This window comes from Somniosus microcephalus, chromosome 11 (genome assembly GCF_052327205.1).
Source record: "Somniosus microcephalus isolate GS21.2 chromosome 11, FLI_Smic_1.0, whole genome shotgun sequence".
In the NCBI taxonomy this organism is placed as follows: Eukaryota; Metazoa; Chordata; class Chondrichthyes; order Squaliformes; family Somniosidae; genus Somniosus; species Somniosus microcephalus.
In genome coordinates, this window is record NC_140997.1 from 126,287,140 (window position 1) to 126,303,198 (window position 16,059).

At 47.6% G+C, this 16,059-nt stretch overlaps 1 protein-coding gene across 3 annotated transcripts in view; it reads right to left on the reverse strand.

Moving 5' to 3' along the window:
• Positions 1-5,633: 5,633 nt before the first annotated feature.
• Positions 5,634-16,059, reverse strand: part of LOC147110874 (uncharacterized) — a 116,917-nt gene continuing 106,491 nt past the window's right edge. For all 3 annotated transcript variants that reach the window (XM_086001241.1, XM_086001240.1, XM_086001239.1), the window contains exon 4: positions 5,634-10,727. In XM_086001241.1, the coding sequence (XP_085857367.1) occupies positions 7,226-10,459 (3,234 nt within the window). In that variant the 5' untranslated portion in view covers positions 10,460-10,727 and the 3' untranslated portion in view covers positions 5,634-7,225. The remainder of the gene's footprint in view (positions 10,728-16,059) is intronic.

The following is a 16,059-nucleotide window of genomic DNA, read 5'->3' on the forward strand; positions in this document are numbered from 1 at the left end:
TGCGTCTTCTAAACAATAGCAGTCCTTGCAGATGCCTGCAGGCCAATGACAACTCAGCATGCAAATGTTACACCCCTAATTTTAAATTTGGCTGCACGGTCCCTTTAACTGGCTGCGCGGCCCATTTAAAGTTTTGTGCATCCGCAAAATTTCACATTGGAAAATCTGGTCCTGGGCTGCGTGGGACCGGCAGACAGCTGCGTGGCCGTGTGGGAACGTTGGTGTGTATATATGTGTGTGTATATATTTTTATATGAATGTATATATATATATACATATGTGCGTGTGTGTCGATATTTGTGTGTGTGTATATGTGTGTGTGTTGATGTCAGGTGAAGACAGCCTCCACTGTAATGCCTCCCTGGTCAAACAGCTTTTCACCACTATCTGTCCAGGCCATTATGTGAAGAATGGCCACTTGGAGGAGGTACCGAATGTGGCTGGAACTCCCAGCAGGAGCTGGCAGGTCAGGAGGAGGGGAAGGCTGATGGAGGTAAGGAGCTCCACCGTCTAGAGGGCCTGTGATAGAAAGTTATTAAATAATAATCGTGGCATTGACAGAGTGAGTTGGGGAGCAGTGTCTGCTTAACACTGCAGTCTGATGTGACTACCTGCTTGGAAGAAAGCTTCATGCTGAGGATTGGGGAAAGGTTCTGCAGAGAAACAAACACAGAGATTCAGACATCACAGAATTCATTTCATTAACATTTAACTAAAGGGATCAACCAGCACACAATAAATAAATAGCACCGAGGGTAAACACCATGGGGAAAAAATTTGTATGGTTTATGTCGTGTATGTACTTTGAAGAAGGAACTATATTCTGCAGCCCCTGTATACTGCAGTACCAGTAGTGACCACCACTGTATATAAGCCTGTGTAGTAACTTGTATAGTAGTTCCAGTTTTGTCTCCACTCAGTAAACACCTGTTATAACCAACTCCTGCAGTCCGTGTCTCAATTACACACGGACGTAACACTGGCGACGAACAGATCCGAACTTACCTACAGTTCTGCACCACCTCATGGGGATCCATCCCTGAAGCGAAGTTGTTAGAGGTCGAGGCCAGAAGGAAGAAAAGAAAAAAAAACAAACAGAAGAAACGGGCGTCGACCGTGGGCAACCACCTCTGATTCATCGAATTCGAAGATTTGCAGGAGAGGCTGTCGAGAGCGGGGCTTGGTTATCCTGTCTGTGGTGTTCCAGCTAATCGGGCTGGTGGCAGGTAGTACACTGATCCTTCCTGGGCTACGGCGGGCTAGAGCTCGATCGGGTGGCTTTTCAACGGGGCCGAGCAGCGTTGTTGGGAAGAGGAGAGAGAGAGAGGGTGGAGCACACAGGGCGTGGCCGGTGCTACGAAGCCGGGCAGCGTACAGACCCGAGAAGAGGGAGGAAAGTGTCCCGTAGGGTTTGCTCTGATGACGGGAGCAGTAATTGAAATAAAAGAAATTAGAAGCGCAGAAAGCCGCGAGGAGCTGCAGTTTGCCACGGGGACCGCGGAGAGCGGCGTTAGCAGCAGCGCGGGGGGGAAGTGCGCGAAGACCATAGGGCGTCGCCATCAAGGCATAAAAACACCAGCAACAGTGCTAGCAGCATGGGAGAAGACAGAAAGCGCGGGAGGCGCCATCTTAATCCAGCGGGGAAGAAGGCAAAGCGCGGGAGGTGCCATTTTGTTCAATCGGGGAAGAAGGCAAAGCGCGGGAGGCGCCATCTTAGATCTCCAAGATGCTGAAGACTGGCAATATCACTGCCTTCGATAATGCAATAGAAGACTGGACCACGTATGTGGAAAGAGTCGAAGTATATTGCAAGGCAAATGAAGTAGCCGATGAGAAAAAGGCATCGGTACTACTAAACTTAATGGGCGCAAGAACGTACGGCCTATTGCGGAACCTGATCACTCCAGCCAAACCGATGGCGAAGAGTTTTAACGAAATTGTTGATATCCTACAGAAACACCTAAATCCTACACCGCTGCTGATAGCAGAAAGATTTAAATTCCACAACAGAAATCAGCATAAAAATGAGAGCAATGCTGATTACCTTACAGAACTACGCAAGCTATCAAAGCACTGCCAGTTCGGAGCAGGACTGGCAGATACCCTACGGGACAAATTTGTCTGTGGACTCCTGAGTGAAGGAACCCAGAAGAGGTTACTCTCAGAGAAAGAGCTGACGCTAGATAAGGCTTTCAGCGTGGCAGTATCGTACGAAGCAGCAGCAAGGGGAGCTGCGGAAATACAGCAAAAGCCACATGAATACGGCACCCACGAAATGACACGGGGATTTGAAAAATGTTATCGCTGCGGCAGAACAACCCATGACCAGAAGGATTGCTGGTCCAAGGACAAAATATGCAGGCAATGCGGAAAGATGGGACACATTGCACAAGTTTGCAGGTCAGGGAAGAAAACTAACGACAACAAAAAGGCTACTAAGGAACAGTACAGGAAAGTACAAAAGATGATGGACAGTAGTTCCGAAGACCAGAAGAGCGATAGTGAATCCGGGAACAAGAGACTAAGCTGTCTCAAACTTCACAACGTAATCGCAAAAGAGGATCACCGAACCATTTGGGTCACCCTCACGATAGCAGGGTCCCAAGTCAAAATGGAATTGGATACAGGATCAGCCCTGACCGTCATGAATCGACGAGACTACGAGCGGCTATTCTCACACATACCCTTGAAAGACACATCCATTGTCTTGAAGACGTATACGGGGCAGAAAGTATACCCCAGAGGGAAAATAAGGGTGCCTGTCGAATACAACGGCAAGGATATACAAAAATTGTATCTGTACATACTGCAAGATGGTGGACCACCGTTATTGGGACGTGAATAGATCAGAAAGATAAGTTTAGACTGGCACTCCATTCAGGCACTGACGGTGGCTGGTAAAAAGGATGACGACGTCACACCTGGACGATTGTCAAAAATCTTAGCTAACGCTAAAGAGGTATTTCAACAAGAACTGGGAACTCTTAAAGGCGTAACCGCCTCGATAAAAATAGAAGAGAATGCAATTCCCAAGTTTTTCAAAGCTAGACCGGTACCGTATGCAATTCGCCCAGCCGTCGAGGCAGAGCTGGAGAATCTGGAGAATGCAGGCATGTTATCTAAGGTAGGCTGGAGCGAGTGGGCGACACCCATCGTTCCTGTCATGAAGAAAACGTTAAACAAGAAGTCTGAGGAGCCAAGGAAGGTTCGCATCTGTGGGGACTTCAAGGTGACGGTGAACCCAGTCCTTCACACAGTACAGTATCCTCTCCCGAGGATAGAAGATATTTTCGCCTCACTATCTGGAGGGAAGCGTTTTACAAAAATTGACCTAGCACAAGCATATTTGCAGATGGGGGTTGAAGAACCCTCTAGGAAGTATCTCACGATAAACACTCACAAAGGTCTTTACCAATATAATCGACTGGTATTCGGAGTAGCATCAGCTCCGGCGATATGGCAAAGAGCGATGGAACAAGTCCTGCAAGGGATTCCGGGGACTCAGTGTTACTTGGACGACATCCTAGTGACAGGTGAAAATGACAGTGAACACCTTGCCAACCTAGAGCAGGTGCTCACTAGACTAAGAGAACATGGGCTACGAGCCAATCGCCCCAAGTGCGAGTTTTTAAAGAAACAGATATCGTATTGTGGCCACGTAATTGATGAAGAGGGGTTACATAAGTCCCCTGACAAAATTGAACCGGTAGTTAAGGCTCCAGCGCCTGAAAATGTGTCGCAACTGAGGTCATTCCTCGGATTGGTGAATTACTACCATAAGTTTTTGCCGAATTTGTCCACAATTCTGCACCCACTGAACGCCCTACTACAAACTGGAGTAGCATGGAAATGGAGCGATGAATGTAAGCGGGCCTTTCAGAAGAGTAAAGACCTAATCACTTCAAGAGAAGTATTGGCTCACTACAACCCATCACTACCGATAAGACTGGCGTGTGATGCGTCTCCCTACGGCATTGGAGCGGTACTGTCACATAAATTCCTTGATGGTTCAGAGAGGCCGATAGCTTTTGCGTCACACTCGTTAACTTCAGCCGAGCGTAACTACGCCCAGATTGACAGAGAGGCCCTCAGCCTGGTGTGGGGGGTGAAGAAGTTCAATCACTACCTGCACGGTCAGAAATTTACTCTACTAACTGATCATCAACCTCTTGTCTCCATTTTCAACCCTCAGAAGGGCGTCCCGATAATGACAGCACAACGGCTACAGAGGTGGTCCCTTTTCCTAGGGGCACACCAATATGACATCGAGTACAAAGGAACTAAACAGCATGGGAATGCTGATGGATTGTCGCACCTACCGTTGCCGACAGTGGAAGAAGCACCTGCAGTGGATCCTGCGGAGATATTCCACTCGACCATAGTCGAATGTCTACCTGTGACGAATGCAAACATAGAAAAGGAAACACGAAATGACCCGACACTCTCCAGGGTCTATGATTTAACGGTGAAGGGATGGCCAGCACATGGCGAACCACTGTTGCCAGCATTCTCGCCGAGAAGAGAACAGCTGTTAGTGTGCCGAGGAACCTTGATGTGTGGATCCAGAGTAGTAATTCCACCCAAATTGAAGGATAGAGTGCTCAATGAGCTTCATGAGGGTCATCTGGGAGGGGTAAAAATGAAAAGCTTAGCCAGAGCGTTTGTGTGGTGGCCGGGAATCGATAGAGAAATCGAAGAGATGACCAAGAGCTGTACAGGATGCCAGAAGGTCCAAAACGCCCCACCACAAGCCCCTCTACATCCATGGGAGTGGCCCTCATCTCCATGGCAAAGGGTGCACATTGATTTTGCTGGTCCATTTATGGACTCGATGTTTTTAATTGCGGTGGATGCACATTCAAAGTGGCCAGAGGTAATAAAAATGTCCTCAACCACCACAGAAAAAACGATCACAGTCTTACGAACCATATTCGCCAGAAATGGGCTGCCTGAACAGATTTGCTCCGACAATGGACCACAGTTTGTGTGTAAAGAGTTCCAGAGGTTCTTAAAGAACAATGGTGTTAAGCATTACACATCCGCCCCATATCATCCAGCCACCAATGGATTGGCTGAGAGGTTCGTTCAAACATTCAAGAAGGCTATCAAGGCCATGGGTAATGAAGACATACCCCTACAACACAAGGTGGATAACTTCTTGTTTGCCTACCGGAATGCGACACATTCGGTTACCAACCAAACTCCGGCCATGATGTTCTTCAATCGAAGACTACGATGCCGCTTGGATTTGGTTAAGCCAAACATCAGAAGAGATGTGGAGAACAGGCAGAATATGAATGAAAGGCCAACCAGGAGTTTTAAGATAGGTCAACCAGTTTTGGCTCGGGACTACCGCACAGAGAAATGGCAGCCAGGAACGATCTGCACACGGCAAGGTCCTCTAATGTATACCGTGGACGTTGGAGAGAGCATTGTAAGACGCCATGCTGACCAGATTCTAGAGTCACTGGAAAACGTCAAATCCACACCACGATCCGATACACCTGGTGATGAAACCGAAGTACCAATTGCATCTACCTCAGAATCGGTGATATTGGAAGCAGACGAACCAAACAACGACGTTGATTCCGAATCAACTTTGCCAGAAGAACCCGATACCCCAAAGAGGCGTTATCCAGACAGAATCAGGAAGCCTCCTCAAAGACTGAATTTATAATTGCTTAACTTCAGCTAATGTGTATAGCAACTGTAATTGTAAATATGTTATTTAATTACTAATCGAATGTTATGTACTGTTTAGCTAAAAGGGGAGGAATTGTAGTGTATGTACTTTGAAGAAGGAACTATATTCTGCAGCCCCTGTATACTGCAGTACCAGTAGTGACCACCCCTGTATATAAGCCTGTGTAGTAACTTGTATAGTAGTTCCAGTTTTGTCTCCACTCAGTAAACACCTGTTATAACCAACTCCTGCAGTCCGTGTCTCAATTACACACGGACGTAACAGTTTGCACCACACGTTAGCGTCACAAGCTTGTTAAACTTCCTCCTGCACTGGGTGTGGGTCCTGGGGACCACAGTGCTGCCTGTGATGTGGTGTGCCACCTCCCTCCACATAGTCTGGCAGACTTGTGGCAAGGGTCTCCTGCCAGTTGGGGGGTATAGAACCGCCCGCCTTTTCTCCACCGCTAAAACGAATGTCTCCAAAACTTCCTCAGAAAACTTCCGGGCTCTCTCCCTGGGGTGGCAATCTGCCATCAGCATTTGTAAATAAGTGCTCCTTCTCCTTGTCCTTCTTCTTATGGTTGTTGAGGCAGCTACACACACAACAATGCTGAGAATGAGGTGCTGCAGCATCAATGAACCTTCCCTTTAAGAAGTGAAAAAAGTCTGTTGTAACATTTGCACATTGATTTATCATTGGCCCGCAGGCATCTGTAAGGAATACCTATTATATTCACATGTGATCACATGCTGAGTTGTCATTGGCCTGCAGGCATCTGTAAGGACTGCTATTGTTTAGAAGACCCAGGGGGTCCTGACTCCATCTTGTCCACACGGTGCGGTATTGATTGAGAAAGCTTACAGACCTGATGCTTCATTAAAATAGTTTAAACTGTAATTGTACTGGCCGCGCTAGACGTGCTCCTATCTAGCTATCCAGCAAGTTAAACACTCATTCAAAATAATTCTTCTGAACCCGTTTGCTGTTTTGAAGCTTTTACTTGAACAAATTTGTGAAACTGTAAACAAAGACAAAGTATGTTTTGTACATAAACTGAGTACTACACATTTGATATTACACAAGATATAAACATATTTACAACAGTAGAATAGACTAATCGTATAACTAACTAACATTTGAACTAACTTCTGTAACTATTAAATATTAACCTTTTATAAACATAGTATTATCAAAATATTACTCTGACAACATTGCTATTATGGTAAGAACTAAAGATACTCACAGATATTGCGCTTGGCCTAACATATGAAGTCAGATTACACTGGATTGTAATGGAACCTCTCGTGGCAAATTCTCCATTACTCAAATCAGGTTCTTCCTGGCAAAACTGCTTCCTGGGGTCAACAGGAAGAAAGGTAGGAAGGTCAAATGACCTCACACAGGAAGAAAGGAACAGATGACCTTTCCAGCATACAAACTGTTAACACAATAACCGCCACTAGAGGGTGCTATTGCATGTAAAATGTCCAGAATGTCACATAATGTCCATCGGTCCAGAACACTCCCCGTCTGGAGTCATTAACGACTCCACATAGTCCGAACTCTACTTGTCACTGGAGTCCTCTGGCGACAAAAGAAGAACCACCTCGGAGACGGTCCGTTGGTGTCAATGATAGGATGCAGCTTCCGTAGACTGCTGTGAGGGGGTAGGTTGCGTTCTGCTACGCACAGTTCCAACCTGGGTATGGTGAGGTCTGGCTGGGGTGCCAACTTGCCTCTATCAAAGACGAAGCCAATTTTGCTTTGTCCTTCTTGAGTGGTGACCTTCAGATAAGCCACACTTGCAATGACCTTGGCGGATGCGTCTGCAAAGACACAAAGCTCTTTGAATTGGGCATTTAAGGGAGAGAAAGACGAATAGCAGCGAGGTATTCGGATCTCCTGTAAGTCTTGGAGTGAGTCTCTCCATCTGTCCCACTCTGCTTCCATCTCTTCAGGGAGAGGTGAATCCCACTCTTCAGCGCGTGTGGAGAGTTCCCTGAGGAGCAGCCTGCTTTGTATGGTGACAGGGGCTAAGAAGCCAAGAGGGTCGTATAGGCTGTTGACTGTAGAGAGCACTCCTCTACGTGTGAAGTGTTTCTTGGCGTCTAGGACTTGGAACGCGAACGTTGCTATGTTCCACGACACCCCTAGGCTACGCTGTAGGGGGAGGTCATCAGTGAAGAGGTCTAGGTCCTTGACGTCCTTAGCACGATCTTCAGGGGGGAATGCCTCCATCACTGCTGGTCTGTTAGAGGCTATCTTATGCAGCCTGAGGTTGGATAGTGCAAGTAGTTCCTGGGCTCGTCCGAGGGTACTGATGGCCTCTGCTTCGGTCGGGAATGACTTCAGTGCGTCGTCGACGTAGAACTCTCGTTCGATGAACCCTCTCACATCACTGCCAAAGTCGTCGTCTTCGTCCTTGGCAGCCCTCCTTAGTCCGTATATGGTGACAGCAGGGGATGGGCTATTCCCAAAGACATGGACACGCATTCTGTAGGCCACAATGTCTCTATTAGGGTCATTGTCCCGATACCACAGGAAGCAGAGGAAGTCTCTGTGGTCTTCTCTCACCACGAAGCAATGAAACATGTGCTGGATATCGGCAGTGATGGCGACGGGCTCTTTCCTGAATCTCATGAGCACTCCCAAGAGGCTGTTGTTAAGATCGAGCCCTGTGAGGAGTACGTCGTTGAGAGAGACGCCCTGATATGGTGCACTGGAGTCAAACACCACGCGGATCTGTCCACTGCATGGGGTAAGGTAGCTTGGATGACCATTCTCCAAGATGGAAGTCTTGAGTGTGCTCACCTGAGATGGCTTGTTCTCTAGTGTGCGACGCCCTACAGGGTACACATTAACGAGGCATATCTTGGAGCACGCTCTTGCGCTCACTCCTTCTCCACACACCTCGGTGCACCTTGATGTAATCTCCGTACCAGCAGCTCCCTCTCTCTCCCCGCCATGCTCTGATGCGGGAGGAGGCGTCTCTGACTTCCAAGGAGCTGGGCCTGGGTGTAGTGCTGAAACGTGCCGATCACTTTCACATTCAGTGCATTTTGCATCCACCTTGCAGTTCTTGGCGAGATGGCTCATGGACGAGCAGCACCTGAAACATATAGAGTTCTCTTTAAGATATTGTTTCTGATCTTCCAGGGACATCTCCCTGAAGCCTCTGCACTTCTTTAAAGGATGGGGCTTGTTGTGGATAGGGCATTGTTTGCTCATATCCTCAGGTTTCTTCTGAATCTTTGTGTGCTCAGTTGAGGACACTTGCATTCTGTGGACAGATATTGGTGTCTTTCCATGTCTGCCGAACTTGTCTCTTCTGGCAAGTGCTGGTTGGGAGGAGAAGAAGTTGAAGCTGGGGTCGTTCCTGGCTTTGGCTTCTTTACAGATGAATTTAACGAACGCAGAGAATGGTGGGAATGTCACGTTGTGCTTTAGCTTGAACTTTGATCCAAACGTTATCCACTGCTCCTGCAGGTTAAATGGAAGCTTCTCAATGATGGGACTTACCCCTCTGGAAGTGTCTAAGTACGATAGACCGGGTAGGTAGCCATCCTGCTTTGCGGCTTCGAGTTCCGACAGCAGATCTCCAAGGTCGCGGAGCTTCTGGGGTTCCTTACTCGTCAACCTCGGAAAGTTCGCCAACCTGTCAAAGAGAGCCCTTTCAATGGCTTCGGGCGAGCCGTAGCTTTCTTCCAGCCTCACCCAAGCCTTCTTCAACCCCTCTGGCAGCTGTCCCACATTGGCCGCTTTTATCCTGCAGGCCTGTCCGGCGGACTCTGGGCCGAGCCATTTGATAAGGAGGCCGAGCTCTTCTCCTGCCGACAGGTCTAAGCCCGATATGGCATCGTGGAAACAGGACTTCCAAGCCCGATAATTCTCTGGCCTGTCATCAAACTTGATTAACCCCGAAGTCACCAGCTGGGTGCGTGCAAGGTATTTGGCGAGGTCGTAGGTGCTGGGACCTGTGCCAGGGTTGCCTTGGCTGGGGGCTCTGTTGGGGGTCTCAAGGGACCGAGAGGGGATTTGCCTCTGACTTTCTCTATTCGGCGTCCTATTCCTCTGCACCGTGTCTTCCGTTCTGCTGGCGGAGACTCTGCGGCTTGAGGCACGCCGTCTGCTTTGACCTTGGTTGGCAACTTGTGGCATGTTATACGAAGTGTTTGCGTCTGTAGAGATGTGCGGGCCTCCATTCCTTTCTCCTGTAAACTGTATGTTGGCATGGTCGCTCACATAATCTATGGTGCACTGTCGTGGACTCTGCCACGGAACGGGAATTAAAGGTTTGTAAGCTGTCTCGGGATCAGCTCCCTCCAAAATTGCCTCGAATACTTGTGTCTCGGCTAATGCAGCATCTATCTCTTTTTGTTGCTGCAGCGCCTCTAATGTGGCTTGGAGACGGGCCTGTTCAGCCTGGCGTTCCACTTGGTGATGGGCCTGTTCCGCTTGGAGTCGGGCCTGTTCTGCTTGGGATTCAGCTTGGAGTCGGGCCTGTTCTGCTTGGGGTTCAGCTAGGAGACGGGCCTGTCTTACTTTTATTTCTATTTCACTGTCCGTATGCGCAGCTCTGGCTTGAGCTGCTACTAGTTTAGCCCGTGCTTTGGCGATGGCTATGCTTACTCTAGAACCACCCGATGACCGTGAGCCAACTTGCGACCTGTAGTAACCGGTGCTTATAGACCGATTGTCATGTTCTACAGTTTCGTCTGCCTGTTTAAGGTCTTCTACTTGCTGCAAAGCATTTTCGTTATTATCTTCTGACATGTTGATGTGAGGTAGATGTGCTCTATGAGGTTAAGGCTTACTCTGGGTTCCTCCTGCTCCGCTCTTCACAGCTAGCCGTATTGCTATCTTTTCACTGATATCTTTTCACTGATATCTTTTCACTGCTAGCCGTATTGCTATCTTTTCACTGTACTGGCCGCGCTAGACGTGCTCGTATCTAGCTATCCAGCAAGTTAAACACTCATTCAAAATAATTCTTCTGAAGCTGTTGCTGTTTTGAAGCTTTTACTTGAACAAATTTGTGAAACTGTAAACAAAGACAAAGTATGTTTTGTACATAAACTGAGTACTACACATTTGATATTACACAAGATATAAACATATTTACAACAGTAGAATAGACTAATTGTATAACTAACTAACATTTGAACTAACTTCCGTAACTATTAAATATTAACCTTTTATAAACATAGTATTATCAAAATATTACTCTGACAACATTGCTATTATGCTAAGAACTAAAGATACTCACAGATATTGCGCTTGGCCTAACATATGAAGTCAGATTACACTGGATTGTAATGGAACCTCTCATGGCAAATTCTCCATTACTCAAGTCAGGTTCTTCCTGGCAAAACTGCTTCCTGGGGTCAACAGGAAGAAAGGTAGGAAGGTCAAATGACCTCACACAAGAAGAAAGGAACAGATGACCTTTCCAGCATACAAACTGTTAACACAATAACCGCCACTAGAGGGTGCTATTGCATGTAAAATGTCCAGAATGTCACATAATGTCCATCGGTCCAGAACAGTAGTACTCCGTTGTCCTGCAATTTATTATTTTTGTACAAAGTGTGCAAAACAAGACATGGTGTCAGAACAGGGATTTGAAATGGACATCGTTGGAGCTCCCTTGCCTCGAATGGATTGGGAATCTTTGAACTTACATAGAGAATGGTGCAAGTTCAAGCAACACATGGAGTTAATGCTCTCGGGTCCACTGAAAAGCAAAGGGGAGGAAGAAAGATGCAACTACCTAATCTTGTGGATTGGAGAAAAAGGGAGAGACATTTTTAACACATGGTCTCTCACCGCGGATGAAGCAAAGGTACCGAAAAGTTATTTTGACCATTTTGAAGCATATGTGATGCCCAAGACAAATACGATATTCGCTAGGTACAAGTTTCAGAAGAAAGTACAAGGAGCTAGTGAGTCGTTTGAACAGTTCGTGACTGAGTTAAAACTGCTGGCAAAAGACTGTGCATATGCAGATAAAGATGAGATGGTCAGAGACCGCATCATGTTTGGAATACATTCAGCTAAAGTGAGAGAGAAACTTTTGAATGCTGGGTCCGGGCTAATGCTGGACAAAGCTATAGACATAGCTAGATCGCACGAGATAGCTCAAGCACAGTTGAAAACCATAACCGGCGCCACGAGCAGCTCAAGTGAACAGACAGTGCACGCAGTTAATAGATACACACCAAAGAACACTGCCCAGAGAGCGTGTTTCAAAACAGAAAGAACAGCGAGAGTTCTAAAAATGGGTGACACAGACATAAAACGCTTCAAAAATTGTGGATATTGTGGAAACAACTGGCATGGAGTAAAGGAGTACTGCCCTGCCAAAGGAAGGCAATGTACTAAATGTGGTAAATGGAACCACTTTGCTAAAGTTTGCAAGACTGTTTTCGGAGAAGCAGTACACACAGTGAATGACAGCCAAATGCAGAGGAACTGTTTATTGATTCTGTGTCACAGAAAAAACAGATTTCAGAGACTGAGCAAACTTTTGCCAATATTGAGATAGGAAAACAGGGCAAAGAGCTTAAGTTTAAACTAGACACTGGATCTCAGGTTAATGTAATTCCTCTGAGTGAGTATCACAGCTTGAAGGATGAGTGTGAGCTACAGCCCACCTCACGCAGACTGACCGGCTATGGGGGTGAGCAGCTCTTTGTAAAAGGCACATGCGCGATGAAATGCAAGTACAACGAAAGCGACATGATGCTGGACTTTTACATTATTGACACTCAAGCACCTCCAGTGCTAGGTCTAAAGGTATGTTTAGACATGAACCTCGTCAAGCTAGTGCTATCATTGACGACACCAGTTGATAAGCAGACAGTCAAGGAGGAGTTTGCTGACGTTTTCAAAGGAATCGGACTATTCCCAGGTGAATGCACTATTCACCTTGACCCAGCAGTAACTCCTGTGGTTTGCCCACCAAGAAGGATACCCCTTGCTCTACGTAGTCGCCTGAAGGAGGAGCTGCAGAGCATGGAGAATACAGAAATCATCGTCCGGGAAACAGAACCGACAGAGTGGGTCAACGCGTTAGTAGTGGTTGAGAAACCACGTACAGGCAAGCTCAGAGTCTGTCTCGACCCCAGAGATTTAAACAAGGCTATTAAACGCCCTCACTACCCTCTACCAATGCTAGATGACATCACACCCAAGCTAGTGGGAGCACGTTACTTCAGTGTAATGGACGCACGATCAGGATACTGGACTATAAAGCTCACGGAAGAGTAATCTAAGCTAACAACGTTCAACACACCATTTGGACGCTACCGATTTCTGTGTTTACCATTTAGTCTTATCTCAGCTCAGGATGAATTCCAGCGGAAGATCGACGAAACCTATGAAGGCCTCCACGGAGTAGTCGCAATTGTAGACGACATCCTCATCTATGGCAGGAATAGAGAGGAACATGACAAGAACCTCTGTGCAATGCTACAAAAATCACAGGAGAAAGGTATCCGGCTCAACCCCGAGAAAAGCATAATGGGATCCACTGAGATCTGTTATTTTGGGCATCACCTCTCAACTGATGGCATTAAGCTGGATCCAGAGAAAATCGCCGCCATCAAGAAGATGGAGCCGCCGAAGAACCGCGCAGAGCTAGAGACAGTACTAGGCATGGTTAACTACTTAGCCAAGTTTGCCCCGAGCCTCTCCTAAATCAACGCACCCATGCGTCAGTTGCTCAAACAATCCAATGAGTTCCTGTGGGACAAACAACATGACACAGCATTTCAGAAAATGAAAGACCTAATCACCAGAGAACCAGGAGCGGTTCCTGCCTACTTAGATCCCAACAAAGAGCTCCAACTACAAGTGGACGCGTCAAAGTACGAACTAGGCACAGTATTACTGCAAGAAGGAAAGCCCATCGGCTACGCTTCCAGATCTCTCTCAGACAGTGAAATCAACTATGCTCAAATCGAGAAAGAGCTGTATGCAATTCTGTTTGGATGTAAGCGTTTCCACCAGTACGTCTATGGCCGACAGGTCATTGTGGAATCCAACCACAAGCCCCTCGAGTCAATCATGAGGAAACCACTAGCCGCAGCCCCACCAAGGCTACAGAGAATGATCCTTCAGCTACAGAAGTACGACTTCACAATCATTCACTGTCCAGGCAAAGACATTCCTGTCGCAGACACGCTCTCCAGAAAGTCTCTTAGCTACCAGGACAGCAGCCTCAGTGAAGGCATGGATGTGCAGCTTACCTGTGAGTGACTCAAAACTGAAGGAGATCCGAGCAGTAACAGAGAAAGATGCACAACTCGCACTGCTGAGCAAAGTCATACATGAAGGATAGCCTGAGAAAAGGAGGAAATGCCCACAGAGCATATCTGAATTCTGGAACCACAGAGACGAACTGTCACAAATCAACAGAATCGTCTTCAAAGGGGAGAAACTCATCATTCCTACCAATCTCAGAGAAGAGATGTTAACAAAAATTCATGCTGGACATATGGGCATGGAAAAATGCAAATAAAGAGCACGTGACATTATGTTTTGGCCCGGAATGTGCAAACACATTGAGGACATTGTCAGAAAATGTTCCATTTGTCTAGAACGCCGCCCATCAAATGTCAAAGAGCCCATGATACCTCACCGTATCCCAGACAGGCCCTGGCAGGTCACGCATGCAAAACGTGTACAGAGACAGCAACACCAAAAGAGATACTATGACAGGTCAACTAGACTACTGCCGCCGCTGCACAATGGAGAATCTGTCAGAATCCAGGAGCATGACGACTGGAAGCCTGCAGTTGTCATCCAGCCAGCTGAGATTGAGCGATCGTATCACATCCGCACCCGAGAAGGACAGGTGTACCGCCGCAATCGCAGGCACCTCCTGAACACCAAGGAACAACACCATCATTCCGACGAGAGGCCAAGCCTAGAGTTATCCTTGATTTGTGAACTGTCAAAAGGTGTAGGCCGATCGCTGCCCTAAAAAAAAACTGTACATCGTTATTGAAACGTTGAGATGTTTTCAGTGCTAGTTAAATGTTGAGTTTACTTATATGTTGATGCTACTGAGAACATTATGTAGAAGAAAGGTTCAAAAGTAATGCATAACATTTTTCTTTTAAAAGAAAGGGGATGTAACATTTGCATATTGATTTATCATTGGCCCGCAGGCATCTGTAAGGAATACCTATTATATTCACATGTGATCACATGCTGAGTTGTCATTGGCCTGCAGGCATCTGTAAGGACTGCTATTGTTTAGAAGACCCAGGGGGTCCTGACTCCATCTTGTCCACACGGTGCGGTATTGATTGAGAAAGCTTACAGACCTGATGCTTCATTAAAATAGTTTAAACTGTAATACTCCGTTGTCCTGCAATTTATTATTTTTGTACAAAGTGTGCAAAACAAGACATCTGTGACAATAATTACTTGCGTTTAGACTGCCCCCGATATTGGTCCATCTTTTCAGTGTTACGCCTGTGAGCTTGGGTTTTTAAGACAAGAATCATGACTGCAATCATTTTAAGGAGGAGTGAGGACAAATTTTGCATGCAGCCTAGATGATTTTTCAACTGGCGCTACTTAACCATTTTTAATCTAAACACTGCCCATTTCTTAGGTATAACGAATATCAGCTCAAGGAGGGGGGAGAAGGAGCAGGAGGGAGAAGTAGGAGGAGGAGGAGGAGAAGAAGAAGGAGAGATGGAGGGGGTGGAGGGAGAGGAAGTGGAGGAGAATGAGGAAGAAAAGATGACAGAGGAAGAGGGAAAGGAGGAAGAGAAGGTGAAGAAGGAGGAGGGACAGAAGGCGGAGGAGGAGGAAGGACAGCAGGTTGAGGAGGAGGAGGGCGAGGAAGAGGAGGAGGGAGATGAGTTGAGAGGAGGAGGAACAGGCAGAGGAAGGGGTGTGGTGGAGGAGGGGTTGGCGGGACAGGGATAGTGGTGGGGAGGGGTAGTAGTGGAGGAGGGGGTGTGTTGGGGGCGGGGGCATGGCGGAGGTCTGACGGAGGAGGCGTGGTGGGGAGGGGGCATGATGGGAGAGAGATGGGGTGAGGTAGGGGGTGGAGGAGGAGATGTGGTGTGGAGGGATGGGGTGGAGGGGTGTGGTGGGGGAGGGGTTGTGGTGTGAGGTGGGGAGGGGGTGTGGTGGGGTGGGTGGGTGGGTGTGGTGGGGGGATGGGTGTGGTGGGCTGGGGGTGGGGGTGTGGTGGGAGGGGGTGTGGCGGGGAATGTTGGGGTGGGGAGGGGATGTAGCAGGGGAGGAGTTGTGGTGGGGTGGGGTTGTGGCGGGGAGGGGGTGTGGCAGAGGTCTAGTGGAGGAGGCGTGGTGAGGAGGGGGCGTGATGGGAGAGAGATGGGGTGGGGAGG